Here is a 13,836-nt window from a genome sequence, read left to right as displayed (position 1 = left end):
CAAAGTTCTCAGGACCGACTCGGAAAGCCCTTCTATATTGGGAAGGGACTGATCAACCTCCAGGCTGTCAGGTTGAACCTGTGCAGATCTGGGCAGAGGTGAGTGTCCCACGACACCAGGGTCTGCTCCGGGGGGAGTCTCCAGTATTGTCCCCGACTCATCTGAATGAGCTGGGTAAACCAGGATCTTCTGGGCCAAAACGGTATGATGGCTATTACCGAGGCCTGATCCTGACGGATTTTCATCAATACCCTCGGTATCATGGAAAAGGGAGGGAAGATGTAAGCCAGCCTGAACCTCCACGGTATTGACAGAGCATCTATCGCCAGGGGGTTGTCTTCCCTGTAGAGGGAACAGAACCTCATCACCTTGGCGTTGAACCTGGTTGCCATGAGATCCACTTCTGGCATACCCCATCTGTGAACTAGCTGCCTGAAGATCTCCGGATGCAGAGACCACTCCATGGTCGGTAATCCTCGACTTAAGCGGTCCGCTATCATATTGAGGGAGCCTCGAATATGAACGGCAGATAGATGGGAAAGGTTCAGCTCTGCCCATCGAAGAATTACCCCGATCTCTGACAGAAGGGGCAATGATCTTGTGCCTCCCTGTTTGTTTATATAGAGGACTGCAGTCATATTGTCTGACTGGACTTTCACTGCTTTGCCCCGGATCTGAGGCGCAAAGTGAAGGAGGGCTAGCCGGATAGCTCGCATCTCGCGAAGATTGGAGGAAAGATGCCGCTCCAGAGGAGACCAAGATCCCTGAATTGGGGATCCGTCCAGGTGAGCGCCCCAGCCTACAAGGGACGCGTCTGTAGTCAATATGACCCAAGCTGGTTGGGTCATAGACTTCCCTGCTGGTAGCTGAAACCACCATCTGAGGGAATTTCAGGTTTGACCGGACAGGGAGCACAGGGAATCTAGCCCCGCAGGGCTGCCGTTCCATAGGTGTAAGACCTCCGACTGAAGAGGACGGAGGTGCCATAACGCCCAAGGGACCGCATCCGCAGCCGCTGACATGAGCCCCAGCATCTTCATGAGAGTCCGGATAGAGACTCGACGAGGGACATAAAGGACCTTTGCCAGGTCCTGAATCCACGCTCTCCTTTCTGGAGTCAACCAGAGGGACATCTCCACAGAGTCGACCACGAATCCTAAGTAATGGATTGAAGTCGATGGGCTCACATTCGACTTCTGCCAGTTGATAATCCAGCCTAGGCGGAAGAGAAAGGAGACTGCGACCTGAAGATGGTGGGTAAGGATCGGAACTGAAGAGGCTATGAAAAGCCAATCGTCCAGATAAGGAATAATAGTCAGACCTTGGAGTCTCAAAGCTGCCACCACTGAAACCACCACCTTGGTGAAGATGAGGGGGGCAGAAGAGATTCCGAAGGGAAGCACGGCAAACTGAAAGTGCCTGCAAACCCCTGAGATCTGGACCGCGATCCTGAGGAGTTTCCGGGAAGCGGAATGGATCGGAATGTGAAGGTACGCATCCTTGAGGTCCAGAGTAGCCATGACGTCCCCAAGATTGAGGATATGGCTGACTGACCTTATGGTTTCCATGCGAAACCTTGTTTTCCTTATAAATCGATTGAGGAATCTCAAATCGATGATCATCCGGAGATCTCCTGTCTTCTTGGGAACCAGGAACAGTGGTGAATAAATCCCTAGGCCCCTCTCCCCTGCCGGTACCTCCTCCAGGGCTCCCTTGGAAATATAGTCCTGAATGTAAGATTCTAGGACCACCTGTTTGGCAGACCCGAAGCTTCGTGTGGCGATGAATCTCTCTGGGGGGAGAGAGATAAGATCTACCCGGTACCCGGCGGAAACTATGTCCTGTACCCAGGGGTCTGCAATCAACCGGCTCCAAGAGTCTTTGAAGTGGGTAAGACGGCCCCCCACGGGAATCTGGGGGAGGGGTACGGGAAAATCTAGAGGAGACACTGCAGGGGCAGCAGGGCTTATCCAAGAGCCTCGAGGAGGCCCATAGTCAGGAGGGTTTTGCCTCCCTGGTGGGTTTGCGGGGGCGTCTCGGATATTTACGAGACGGCTCCCCCCAATCTCTGCGCCTAGACTGCTGCCCAGAACGACCTCCGCCCTTCTTTTCCTGTCTGGGGCGTCCCCGAAAGGGCTGTTGGGGGAGGCTCTTCCCTTTTTTATCGGAGAGCCCCTCCATTATTTTGTCCAATTCGGACCCGAATAACCTATCTGGTTCGAAGGGGAGCCCACAAAGGTTAAACTTGGATGCGTTATCCGCGATCCACGGTTTCAGCCAGAGTGGTCTGCGGGCAGCTGAAACTAGGGCCATAGTTTTGGCGGCCAGCTTTAGCTGCATCTGGGAGGAATCAACTAAAAAGTCCATAGCCAGGTTGGCTGACTTGAAGGCTGCCAGGATGTCGTCTCTTGATACGCTCTGGTCCACATCCGTCTGGATTTGATTAAGCCTAGAGCGTAGATAGGTGGCTACCTCAGTGGCCGCAATGGAAGTAGATGCGGAGGCAGCGGCCGCCGCGTAACCCCTCCTAAGGGTGCACTCTGCCCTCCGGTCTAGAGGGTCCTGCAGGCTAGACCCATCGTCTGCAGGGACTAGAGTGCGCCGGGACAACTTGGCTATAGCCATGTCCACCTTGGGAACGGAACCCCACGATTCCACCAAGGGTTTAGCCATCGGGTACATGAGTCTGAATTTTCTGGTAAGCACTGGACCCTTCTCAGGCTTTTTCCACTCTGTGCGCATGACAGAGAGGAGGGTCTCATCCGCTCTAAAGACACGCTGTGTCCGACCGGCGGGATCGGAGGACTCCCCCATGTCAACATCCTGGTCCCCCGACCTGATGGACTTGAGTAACTTCTGCGTCTTTTCTGGAGGAAAAAAGCAAGAAGTAGATTCTTCTTCCTCAGAAGAAGAAGACCCCACTGAACAGGGGGTAGGTCTTTCGACCGGTGCGACCACCTCCATGGGAGTCTGGGAGGGACCTGGTAGCCTCTCATTAAGTAGCTGAACTACTCCCTTGATGGAATCATCCACGTATGTCTTGGTCCATTGGAACATCTCCTGCATCGTGGGTTCCGTGGATGCCGTGCGACAACTCTCACATCTGGAGTAAGGACAGCTGTCAACTAGGGGTGTGTTACATTCGTAACATGCCAAATGCTTCCTCTTGGCCCCAGCCTTCCGCTGATCCTCCTTAGGGGAAGCCATAGTCTGTAATGGAAGAAACAAAACAGGTCATAACACCTACAACATCAGGAGGTGGAGAAAACCAGACCTTAAGGGGGCCCACCAGCACTAGAAGAAATAGAGCTGAAAGAAGAGGAAGTACAAAACCCAACAAAGCAATACTGAAGGAATATCACAAAGCACAGGAGAGCTCTGGAGCTAACTTGTGAAAGCAACGCAACCAGAGCACTGACTGATGGGCTCTGGGCGCTTAAAAGAAGGAAACCCCGCCCAATGGGCGGGTTCCTGAAACGAGATCAGAGCCTATACTGGCTCTACCTAAACGAAAAATTGTCTCCCCAGACTAATTCCTAAGTCCAGGATGTCATTCTAGGGAGCCAGTTTAAAGAAAGGTGAGTTTTATACATCACCGCATCGCTTTGGAAAACCGGAAGTGACGTAGCGCACCTAGGGCGCGTCACTTCCGGAAAATGGCGGCGCCCATAGCGCCGCACACATGCGGTAACGGAGGAACGGAGGACCGTCTACAGATGATGAAAGAAGAGGGGAGGGGACGCCCCCCTCCCCAACGGTACCCCAGACCGAAATCGCCATGATCAGGCCTAAAATAAAGGCACTGAGATCCATAGAAAGCGAGCTAAGCTTTAAGGAGGGAAAAAGGAACCCTTAAGCAATCTTCAGCTCCCAGGGAGGGAGCGACACGCCAGTTCACCTGTCCAGAGGACAGAAAAAAACACGGTGGGCTGGGGGGTGATCTCCTCCCTTTCAGGGAGCTGAAGATCGTTTATTGGTTCTTGGGCTCATTAAAATTCCGCCGGTCCTACCAGTCCACAGGGGCAGTTAACCCCATCTGTGCTGCTGTTGAGGACGTAAGGGAACCTCTAAATATTATCCAATCTTCTTGAAATTTGGCATATATATCTTTTACATCACTGAGATCAAAGTCTGCAAAAACTTTAAATTTTATTTTTTTCCTTTACAAAATGAAACACCCCAGTGGAGAGCATATATAAGAGACCTAGGTTTTGAGCTGCCTTTATGTAATATGTCTTATTTTCCAAAAACTCTTTTGAAATACATTTCTTGAATTATCTAACATTTGTTTTAGTTTATTTTTAACTGATTTACAAAGTGTGTGTGGACACATCTTGTAGATGATTAATGGAATTCCAAGCTTTATGAGGCCATCTTCACATCACCGCACTGTTTGGTTGTACGTTCTTTTGATTCATCAGAAAAAGAGGAAAAAAAGACAGATTCTTTTTTTTGAGCATCCTTTGTGCGCAGTTTACTTCAATTTTTGTCAGTTCCATCAGAGATCCGTTATTTTAGACGGTAGAAAAAGTCCTACATGGAGGAATAAAAAAATACGTGGCCTAAGCCAGTGTCCTCCTCACAAGACTAGTCCATTGGTATAAACAATGTACAATTCAAAGTTGTGGTGGTCTTCATTCTTATTACTGACTCTTGCATGTACTATAGGAACAGTCTTTTCACCAGTGTAAGTTTGCAATTGAATATGTGCTGAGAATCAGGAGAACTCTGTGGAAAGTCAGCTGACTTACTTTCACCTTCTTTCCTGACTGAAACCATGTGTTCTCTCTCTGCTGTTTCCACTGATGTCACTATCTCCAGTGCCCTCCTAAATCGAGGTCTGTTAGAAGTCTTTTCGGAATGTTTTCTTTCATAATCCCACACACTAGACAAACTCTCAATGCATCATTGAGACACGTTTCAAAATGTCAATGTTCAGACAGTCTCTTCAGTCACAATGGCTGCAAAAGATTCTCTGAAATGTTTTTTGATCACTAAAAGTTTAGTCGCCAGGTCCTCCTGCGTGATTTTACCACATCCTCAAAGTTTATTTTAACTGCACAGCAGTGACTAAGCTTCCCCCATGTCACATAGTAACGCTGGCACCCTTTCCTGAGCAGCAATGTCATTAGTATACTTACCAACCCTAATGCTGCAACCCTGAACGTACCTTTGAGGTTGTGCCACAAATCTGAAGTCCCCCTTCTCCCGTTCAGAACTTCTGCAGCTGCGCAGTTTTGAATCTGGTGGGGTCCATGAGCAGCACCTCTTTATAAATTACAGTAGGTTGCTGTGCGCAATACTCTCTAGTTGGTGGCATACTAGCCAGCTTTTTTTTCCTAGCCCTGCGGTCCTTCACATTAGAGATGGCCTTGCAGTTCGCCTGGCGGTCGTTTCGCTGCGAACCTTACGCGTTCGCCGAACATAAGAACATATGGCGATGTCCGCCGGCGCCATATTCTTTTGCATTGCGACGAACTTTGACCCATGACACATCCATCAAGTGGGACAGGACAGCCAATTGAGATGTTTCAGCACATGGACATACCCCCACCCTATCAAAGAACCCGATCTGGCAGCCTTTTTGCATTCTGTGTTTTGCCAGTGTAGGGAGAGATTGCTTTTTGGAGCAGGGACAGACTGTTAGGGACACCAAACGCAAGCCAATAGGGCCACAAAAGTCCTTTTAAGGACTGGTATAGGTGTGCTATAGATAGGTGTGATATACTGAGGGGTGTGATATACTTATACTTTCTAACATAGAAAGTATATTATAGTGCATTTGTATTGTGCAGCATTTGTGTGCGGTTCTGCTGAGATACCGCAGCTATATAGAGGGACAAACGCTATTGGAATAACTAATTGCAACTGGTGTGCTATAACTGTTGCCCCCCAAAAAACTCATTGAGGGGTGTGATATACCTATTATATACTTTTTAACATAGAAAGTATATTATAGTGCATTTGTATTATGCAGCAGTTGTGTGTGGTTCTGCTGTGATACCGCAGCTATATAAAGGGACTAACGCTATTGAAACAACTAATTGCAACGGGTGTGATATACCTGTTGCCCCCCAAAAAACGGATTGAGGGGTGTGATATACCTATAATATACTTTCTAACATAGAAAGTATATAGTGCATTTTTATAGTGCAGCAGGATACTGCCTAGCACAACTGGATCTCCATTGACTCTAATGGGGATCCAACTGCTTTCTGGCATAAATGCCGGCTTTCGGCCAGACAAAACCAAGAATTTATGCCGGAAAGTGTCCTGATATCGTCCTGGTGCTGGATATTATTTGTAACTCCTTTAATCCTATCCTCTGCCAGAACAGACCACCTGAGTTTGTGCTGTATATTAGAATGTACCCTAAGTTTACACTTACTCGCACTTACTTTTAGACACTATTAGTAAATTTGTCTCAAGATGTCTTTTGTACTCGAATGTGTCAGGAAACTGAGCAGCCGCCTTACAATTTAGGCCTCATTCACATGACAATATTTCTGGTCCGTGTCCGATTTGCATTTTTTTTTTTTTACAGATTGCACGCGGACTTACTCATTTAAAAAAATGCAGACAGCACACGGATGTCATGTGCTGTCCACATCCGTGTAGCCATGCTGCAAATGATAGTAGATGTCATATTCTTGTCCATTTTGCAGACAAGAATAGGTATTTTGACAATGGTGCCAGTGAAAAGAGTGGGATGCTCACGCATCTTGCGGATCCGTGGTTTGCGGACAGCAAATCGGATACGGCCGTGTATCCTTAATCTGAATTTGGTGAGCATTTTTTTTAGATACATTTTTACAACTCCCCCTTCATCAACGCTTCAATGCTGCTAGTTCACATAGTGAGTTGGACAAGAGCTTTCAGAGTTCATGCTACACCTAGAATACAAGGCACTATAGTTAAATACATTACTGACGTTCACATTTACTCTACAAGTAATACCTCATTACACACGTCAGTGTCATGGTCAGTGATTTCCATCAGTGATTGTGAGCCAAAACTAGGACAGTTCTGTTCAGATAGAAACAGTTCTATCATTTTCCTACATGCTGTAAGAGGTTTTTCACTTCTCTGAGATTAGTAGTACCCTACATTACTGAGTTGGATTTGATCATCGAATCTCAGATTATTCTACCGTCATTGTACATAATTCCAGGACTATCCAAGACACTTTCCTTTTACACATAGTCTTAGAAAACGTTCAGCTCACTATCCAGGTCTACGGTTCCACAGGTATCTCCTAAGGCTACTTTCACACTAGCGCTTGATCGGATCCGTTCTGAACGGATCCGATCATATTAATGCAGACGGAGGCTCCGTTCAGTACGGATCCGTCTGCATTAATAACTTAGAAAATTTTCTAAGTGCGCAAGATGCCTGAGCGGATCCGTTCAGACTTTCAATGTAAAGTCAATGGGGGACGGATCCGCTTGAAGATTGAGCCATATGGTGACATCTTCAAGCGGATCCGTTCCCATTGACTTACATTGTAAGTCTGAACGGATCCGCTCGCCTCCGCACGGCCAGGCGGACACCCGAACGCTGCAAGCAGCGTTCAGCTGTCCGCCTGTCCGTGCGGAGGCGAGCGGAGCGGAGGCTGAACGCCGCCAGACTGATGCAGTCTGAGCGGATCCGCTCCATTCAGACTGCATCAGGGCTGGACGGAGGCGTTCGGGTCCACTCGTGAGCTCCTTCAAACGGAGCTCACGAGCGGACCGACAAACGCTAGTGTGAAACTAGCCTAAGTAGTACAAACTTCAGAAACAGGGCAGGAGGTATTAGGACAAGTCTGGTTAAAATCTTCAATGCTGTCTCAGGCAACGCACCTCAGACCTTGTCATGGTCTTTTTTTTACAGTCTTAGTTTTTTGGTTGTACGTGCCCCTACCCCTGATCCTCATGTGTGAAACACACTGAAAACAACAAGCCAATGGGTATGCTAAAATCAACTAAAGCGGGAAACAATTATAAGAAAGCTATGTGATTATACATGAGTAATGCAATTTTAAATCAGGTTTTTAATAGTGTTTTGCCCTTTGTATTATGACATGATTTTACACTGAAGGAAATAAAATATTGAGGCTTTTAACCAAACTAGAGCTGGTACCTCCTTCCCTATTTCTGGAGTTTCCTTTAACATAAGTCATAGTTGTTAGTCCTCCATGACTGATTATTTGGATGAAATACACCAATGATGTAATGTCTATAGTGATGTCTAGTTTTTTTCCCTTTACTATGCCTGCAAAACTTTAACAAGCTTTCACTTTCAGTGGTGGTCACACTGGTCAGCATTAGGCTACTTTCACACTAGCGTTCGGGCGGATCCGTTCTGAACGGATCCGCTCATAATAATGCAGACGGAGGCTCCGTTCAGAACGGATCCGTCTGCATTATATTAGCAAAAAAAAGCTAAGTGTGAAAATAGCCTGGGACGGATCCGTCCAGACTTTCAATGTAAAGTCAATGGGGGACGGATCCGCTTGAAGATTGAGCCACATTGTGGCATCTTCAAACGGATCGGTCCCCATTGACTTACATTGAAAGTCTGGACGGATCCGCACGGATCCGCACGCCTCCGAACGGCCAGGCGGACACCCGAACGCTGCAAGCAGCGTTCAGCTGTCCGCCTGTCCGTGCGGAGGCGAGCGGAGCGGAGGCTGAACGCCGCCAGACTGATGCAGTCTGAGCGGATCCGCCTCCATTCAGACTGCATCAGGTCTGGACGGCTGCGTTCGGGTCCGCTCGTGAGCTCCTTCAAACGGAGCTCACGAACGGAAACTCGAACGCTAGTGTGAAAGTAGCCTTAGAGATGAGCGAATTGATTCTACACAAATCAAATTAGTTCAGAATTTCCCCCAAAATTCCAATTGAAAATTTTGTTTGGCTCAAAATGAGAGCCTAAATTTTACAGATCAGATGATAAGGAGAAAAAAGGCATCTATCCCCTAAAAGGGATAATTTTGGGATGATATTTAATAAAAAATAATATATTTGACCATGCAGTGTGTTTTTAAATGGTTGCTTATGGTCCTAGGAGACCCGAGTGTCATATGCAACTTTTCCGGGCAATTGGTGCACTTTCGATTTGGGTCACAATTATGCTGAAATCTGACTTCTGAAGTCAGACCCAAAACAATTTTTGGGGAAAATTCGCTCATCTCTAGACAATACGTTATATTGTGGGGACATCAGATGTGTTGTATGGGAATGCTGCATGCTAAAGGTCTAACCCCAAATTCCTTTTTTTTTTGTGGTGCATATGGGGCTTTTTATTATTTTAAAGTGGGACTGATATGAGTTCTTTCATTTAAAGCAATATCAAATATGGTAACATTGTGTAAAGTATGATGTTATGTATGACTAACTTTATGTGCATCCATAACTTGACACAAAATCTGTACATCAATGCTTTTTTTTAAGTAAAAACACAAAAGCACAAATTAGAACTGGCAAAATTTGGTGGCAGGGGTGATTAGTTATATGGGTAGTGCTACTTAGCTATGGCAGTAGGCACACTCATACGGAGATAGCTGTCAATCACTGAGTAGGACCACCTACATGACTACTAAAACCAGAATGAGATTTACATTAATAAATGTCAAGTTATACTAATGTATATATCAATCTGCTCAGCTCTAAAACATGCTGCCCCCAGATTGTGACAGGTCACTTTTAAAGGTCTATACCTCACTGTCAAATACATTTCTAGGGCCTCAAGCAAAGTTACTGTATGTCTGGGGGGCTCTGTTACACTGCTAATTTCTTCACAGTAGCCCTGCAAAACTTTTCCCCATCACATTGCTAATATTGGTAACCCCCAAATTGTCCCCCACACAGTATGACACCCTCTTATGTGCCTCATACACAGTAAAATGACCCTTTATGTGCCCCTCACACAGCATGACACCATCTTATGTGCCCCTCACACAGCATGACACCCTCTTAAGTGCCCCTCACACAGTATGACACCCTCTTATGTGCCTCTTCCACAGCAAAATTACGCTTTATGTTCCCCCCACACAGTATAACACCATCTTATGTTCCCGCCACACAGTATAACACCATCTTTTGTGCCCCCCACACAGTATGACACACTCCGCACACAGTATGACACCCTCTTATGTGCCCCTCACACAGTATAACACCATCTTTTGTGCCCCCCACACAGTATGACACACTCCGCACACAGTATGACACCCTCTTATGTGCTTCTCACACAGTACAATGCTCCTTTATATGCCCCTCACACAGTTGTACACCGCCCTATGTGCCTCGTACACAGCAAAATGCCCCTTTTTGTGCCCCTCACACTGTACAACACCCTTATATGTGCCTCTCACATAATGCCCACTTATGTGCTTCCCGCACTGAATAATACCCCCTATGTGCCTCCAAGAAGATATGGTGCCCCTTTAGTATCCTGAAAATGAATACTCATGTCTTTATGATGAACAGAGCAGATCTCTCACTACAGATCTGCTCCAGTCTGTCTGGAGGCTAGGAGTAGCAGGCGCTATGACCTCACTTCATTCCGGCACCCCACCGTGAGTCATAGGGTGAATAGTGGAGCAGTGAGATTCATCATCACATTCCGCTGTATCTGCGTCCTGACCTCTGGGTCCGCACGCATTTGCGTGGTCTGCATGGTGGCCAAATCTTCCCTCGTTGGGGCCTAAGGGTTACTGCACACGATGCGGATTATGTGCAGCTTTCCCATGCAGATTAATACAATACCAGCAACGTGAATGAGATTTGCCAAATTTCATGTACACTCATTTTTTACACGCGCAAATTGACTTGCCAGGTAGATGTTAAAATCTGCAGCATGTCAATTGTATATAGTGGTTTTCCACATATACTCCAAATGGGTTGCTATCAAAAGCAGAAAATCTTCACCAAAATTAACAATAAAACTGCACAAAAATGCAATAAATAGTGCAAATTTATGTGCTTTTTTAATGCGATTTTGGTGCAGATTTTCTTCATGCAAATACACGACGTGTGCAGTTGGCCTAAAGGGTAGCTCCGCACAAAAGACTTTTTCATACAGCTGTAATTATAGCTCCCATTTTCTCCATGGGTTTCGGTTCAGCAGAAAAAAATAAAAATAATCAAATAGATGTTCCCATATCTGTTCATTTTGCTAAGTAATGGGGGGAACATAGGCCACAATTCCAGTATATAAAAAGCCTGCATATACAGTATGCATAAAGATACATAAGACACAACTTTTGTCGAAGGGAAAAAATGATTTCATGCTCCGTAACAGAGGAGAAGAAGTGTTATGTTGGGGAAGGCAGCTGTGCTGTATGAATTTACCTCCCTCTGTGGACCGCGTAGCAGACACATGAGGTCCACACGCAGCCTCCGGGAGTCCCCAGGCTGCCAGCTGGACTGACTGTAAACCGAATAGTATTAATAGCATCTATTCATTGCGTATACGAGAGTACCCAACGAGCAATATTAAGAAAATAAACAAAGTAACTGGGTATTAAACATGTAGTATTATTCCTATATAAAAGACATATGTACAGTATAGTACACACTGGACAATAATACTTTCACACTACATCATACCTAATCACTACAGAAGATACCTGGAGATTATTCAAAATTGCTGCAAAACACTAAAGTATAAATAAGAATTTCATCAACTCCCATATCAGTGCAAACTACACCCTTCATCCAAACATGGCATAAAACAGCGGTAGAATTAGTGTAGATACAGGTCTTACCTTTACTACTTGATCTGCCCTGGCCATCCTCGTACTCTCTGCTTGTCAGTCTGAGTATTGTGCTAGACTTTGGACATGGTGACCTTTGCTTTATATATCGTTACTAGTCTCAAGACTTGTCAAAACTGTTTCCACTAGTGGTGAGCCAGCAACTGCCATCTGCAGCCTAACAAATCAGCATTCAGTATGTGTGCCTGGGCTGTGCACTACCTGGCACTGCTATTAACAAATATTAGTGTGGCACAGTGCCCGGTCATAAGGAAGTGCAACTCTGGAACTGGTAGAAAGACTGGCATTCAGCAGTTGTCCATACATCAAACACATAAAAAACATGAGCGAATAAAAAACAGTTCACCCAAAAACTTTACATAATCATGACACACATATCTATGCCTTTTATATGTGATGCCATGGCTGTAGACAAATACCTGTATTTATACTCATTGGGAGGTAATAAATGAAGGCATTGTGGTACACACCCTTACATTTGTGGTTGATTTATGTGAATAAAATACATTGGCTCGGTTCCTGTAGACTGTATACAACTAGCCTTATGTAAGCTTACAGACTCTTTGTCAACTTCTGTTCTTGCACTTCTTGTTCTTTTGTTTTAGTGTGTTTTGCAGGTTGTGGTATTTGGCTTCCTATCTGGGTGACCACAAATTGGAACATCTAGAAATGTATTTTTATTGTACAATACTTTAACTCCCAGACTGCCAGAAGGTAGGTTTTAAAAAGGACCTAAACAGTGGCGTAGCTAGAAATGACTGGGCCCCACAGCAAATTTTGGAATGGGGCCCCCTCTCCCCCAGTGATTTTTTTTGCAGCCCCTTCCTTTCATGCTGCCCCCATTCCTGTGGCTAGTAAAGATCGCTCTCTCAGACCAGGCCTGGCAGCTGTTCCATCCGTTTTCTGCACTGTCTATACTGTCACTGTATATCCATTTCATTGTGTAATACTGTTGAGGGGGCCCTGACAAAATCTTTTAGTCCTCCTCCTCCTGGGTGGGCCCCAAAGCAGCCGCTTCCCCTGATTCCCCTATAGCTAGGCCCCTGGACCGAAACCTTAAAAAAACTAAAAAAACACACATGAAGGATCAGAAGCATGTTTCTAAGCGCACCTTCGACTTCACCTCTGCCCGTCTGCCTGTATGTGGTGTATGGATTCCATATCTTTTCTATAGACCCATGAGGCTGGTTTCAGGTGGCCGTGTGCCGTCTGTGAAACATGATCTCTCTGATGGCTAGACTCATAGGGGTAGATTTATCAAAACGGGTGTAAAGGAAAACTGGCTCAGTTGCCCATAGCAACCAATCAGATGCCATCTTTCATTTTTCACAGCTCCTTTGGAACATCAAAGGCAGAATCTGATTGGTTGCTATGGGAAACTAAGTCAGTTTTCCTTTACACCAATTTTACAAATCTTCCCCCATGTGACACAGAGTTAAAAAGACGCCCGACTCATTTTCACTGTAGTGCCTAAAGGGTAAGAGTAGTTCTGAGTTTATTTAATGTGTAATAGGGACATGAAGGAAAGATGTTAGCTTCTAAGGAACAGGTTTGCCGAATTACAGATTCAGCAAATAAGGGCAATTTTATGGCATTTTTCTGTGTCTATTCTTCACAGTTTTTAAGAACTCTGCTTGCAGTCATTCAAAAACATATTTGACAATAATACATTTAGGCCCCGAGAATTCCGTGTGGGTGCAATGCATGAGGTGAACGTCAGCGCAGGTCCTGCTAAATGAAGACAGAAGATGTATTTTTTCATTCAGCAGGAACTGCGCTGACGTCACCGCGATGAAGAGGATGCCAGCTGCGTGATCAATTGGATGAGGTGAGTACATTTTTTAAAAAAAATTTAACCCCTCAATCCACATTTTTGTAAGCATTCTGTATTAAGAATGCAATTATTTTCCCTTATAAGCATGTCATAAGGGAAAATAATAAAACCCGAACTTCAGTGAAGAAGTCAGGGTTTGGGTCTGGGCACTACATTCAGTTTTTATTTTCACGTGTGTTCAAAATGCATTGCACTCGCGCGGAAAAAACTGAACATCGGGACACAATCGCAGTCAAAACTCACT

At 45.6% G+C, this 13,836-nt stretch overlaps 1 protein-coding gene across 1 annotated transcript in view; it reads right to left on the bottom strand.

Moving 5' to 3' along the window:
- Positions 1–12,122, bottom strand: part of LOC122934008 (serine palmitoyltransferase 3-like) — a 110,716-nt gene extending 98,594 nt beyond the window's left edge. The window contains exon 1 of the mRNA XM_044289134.1: positions 11,750–12,122. Coding sequence (XP_044145069.1) covers positions 11,750–11,776 — 27 coding nt within the window. The 5' untranslated portion in view covers positions 11,777–12,122. The remainder of the gene's footprint in view (positions 1–11,749) is intronic.
- Positions 12,123–13,836: the final 1,714 nt, after the last annotated feature.

This window comes from Bufo gargarizans, chromosome 4 (assembly GCF_014858855.1).
Source record: "Bufo gargarizans isolate SCDJY-AF-19 chromosome 4, ASM1485885v1, whole genome shotgun sequence".
In the NCBI taxonomy this organism is placed as follows: domain Eukaryota; kingdom Metazoa; phylum Chordata; class Amphibia; order Anura; family Bufonidae; genus Bufo; species Bufo gargarizans.
This window is presented reverse-complemented; position numbering and strand designations above follow the sequence as displayed.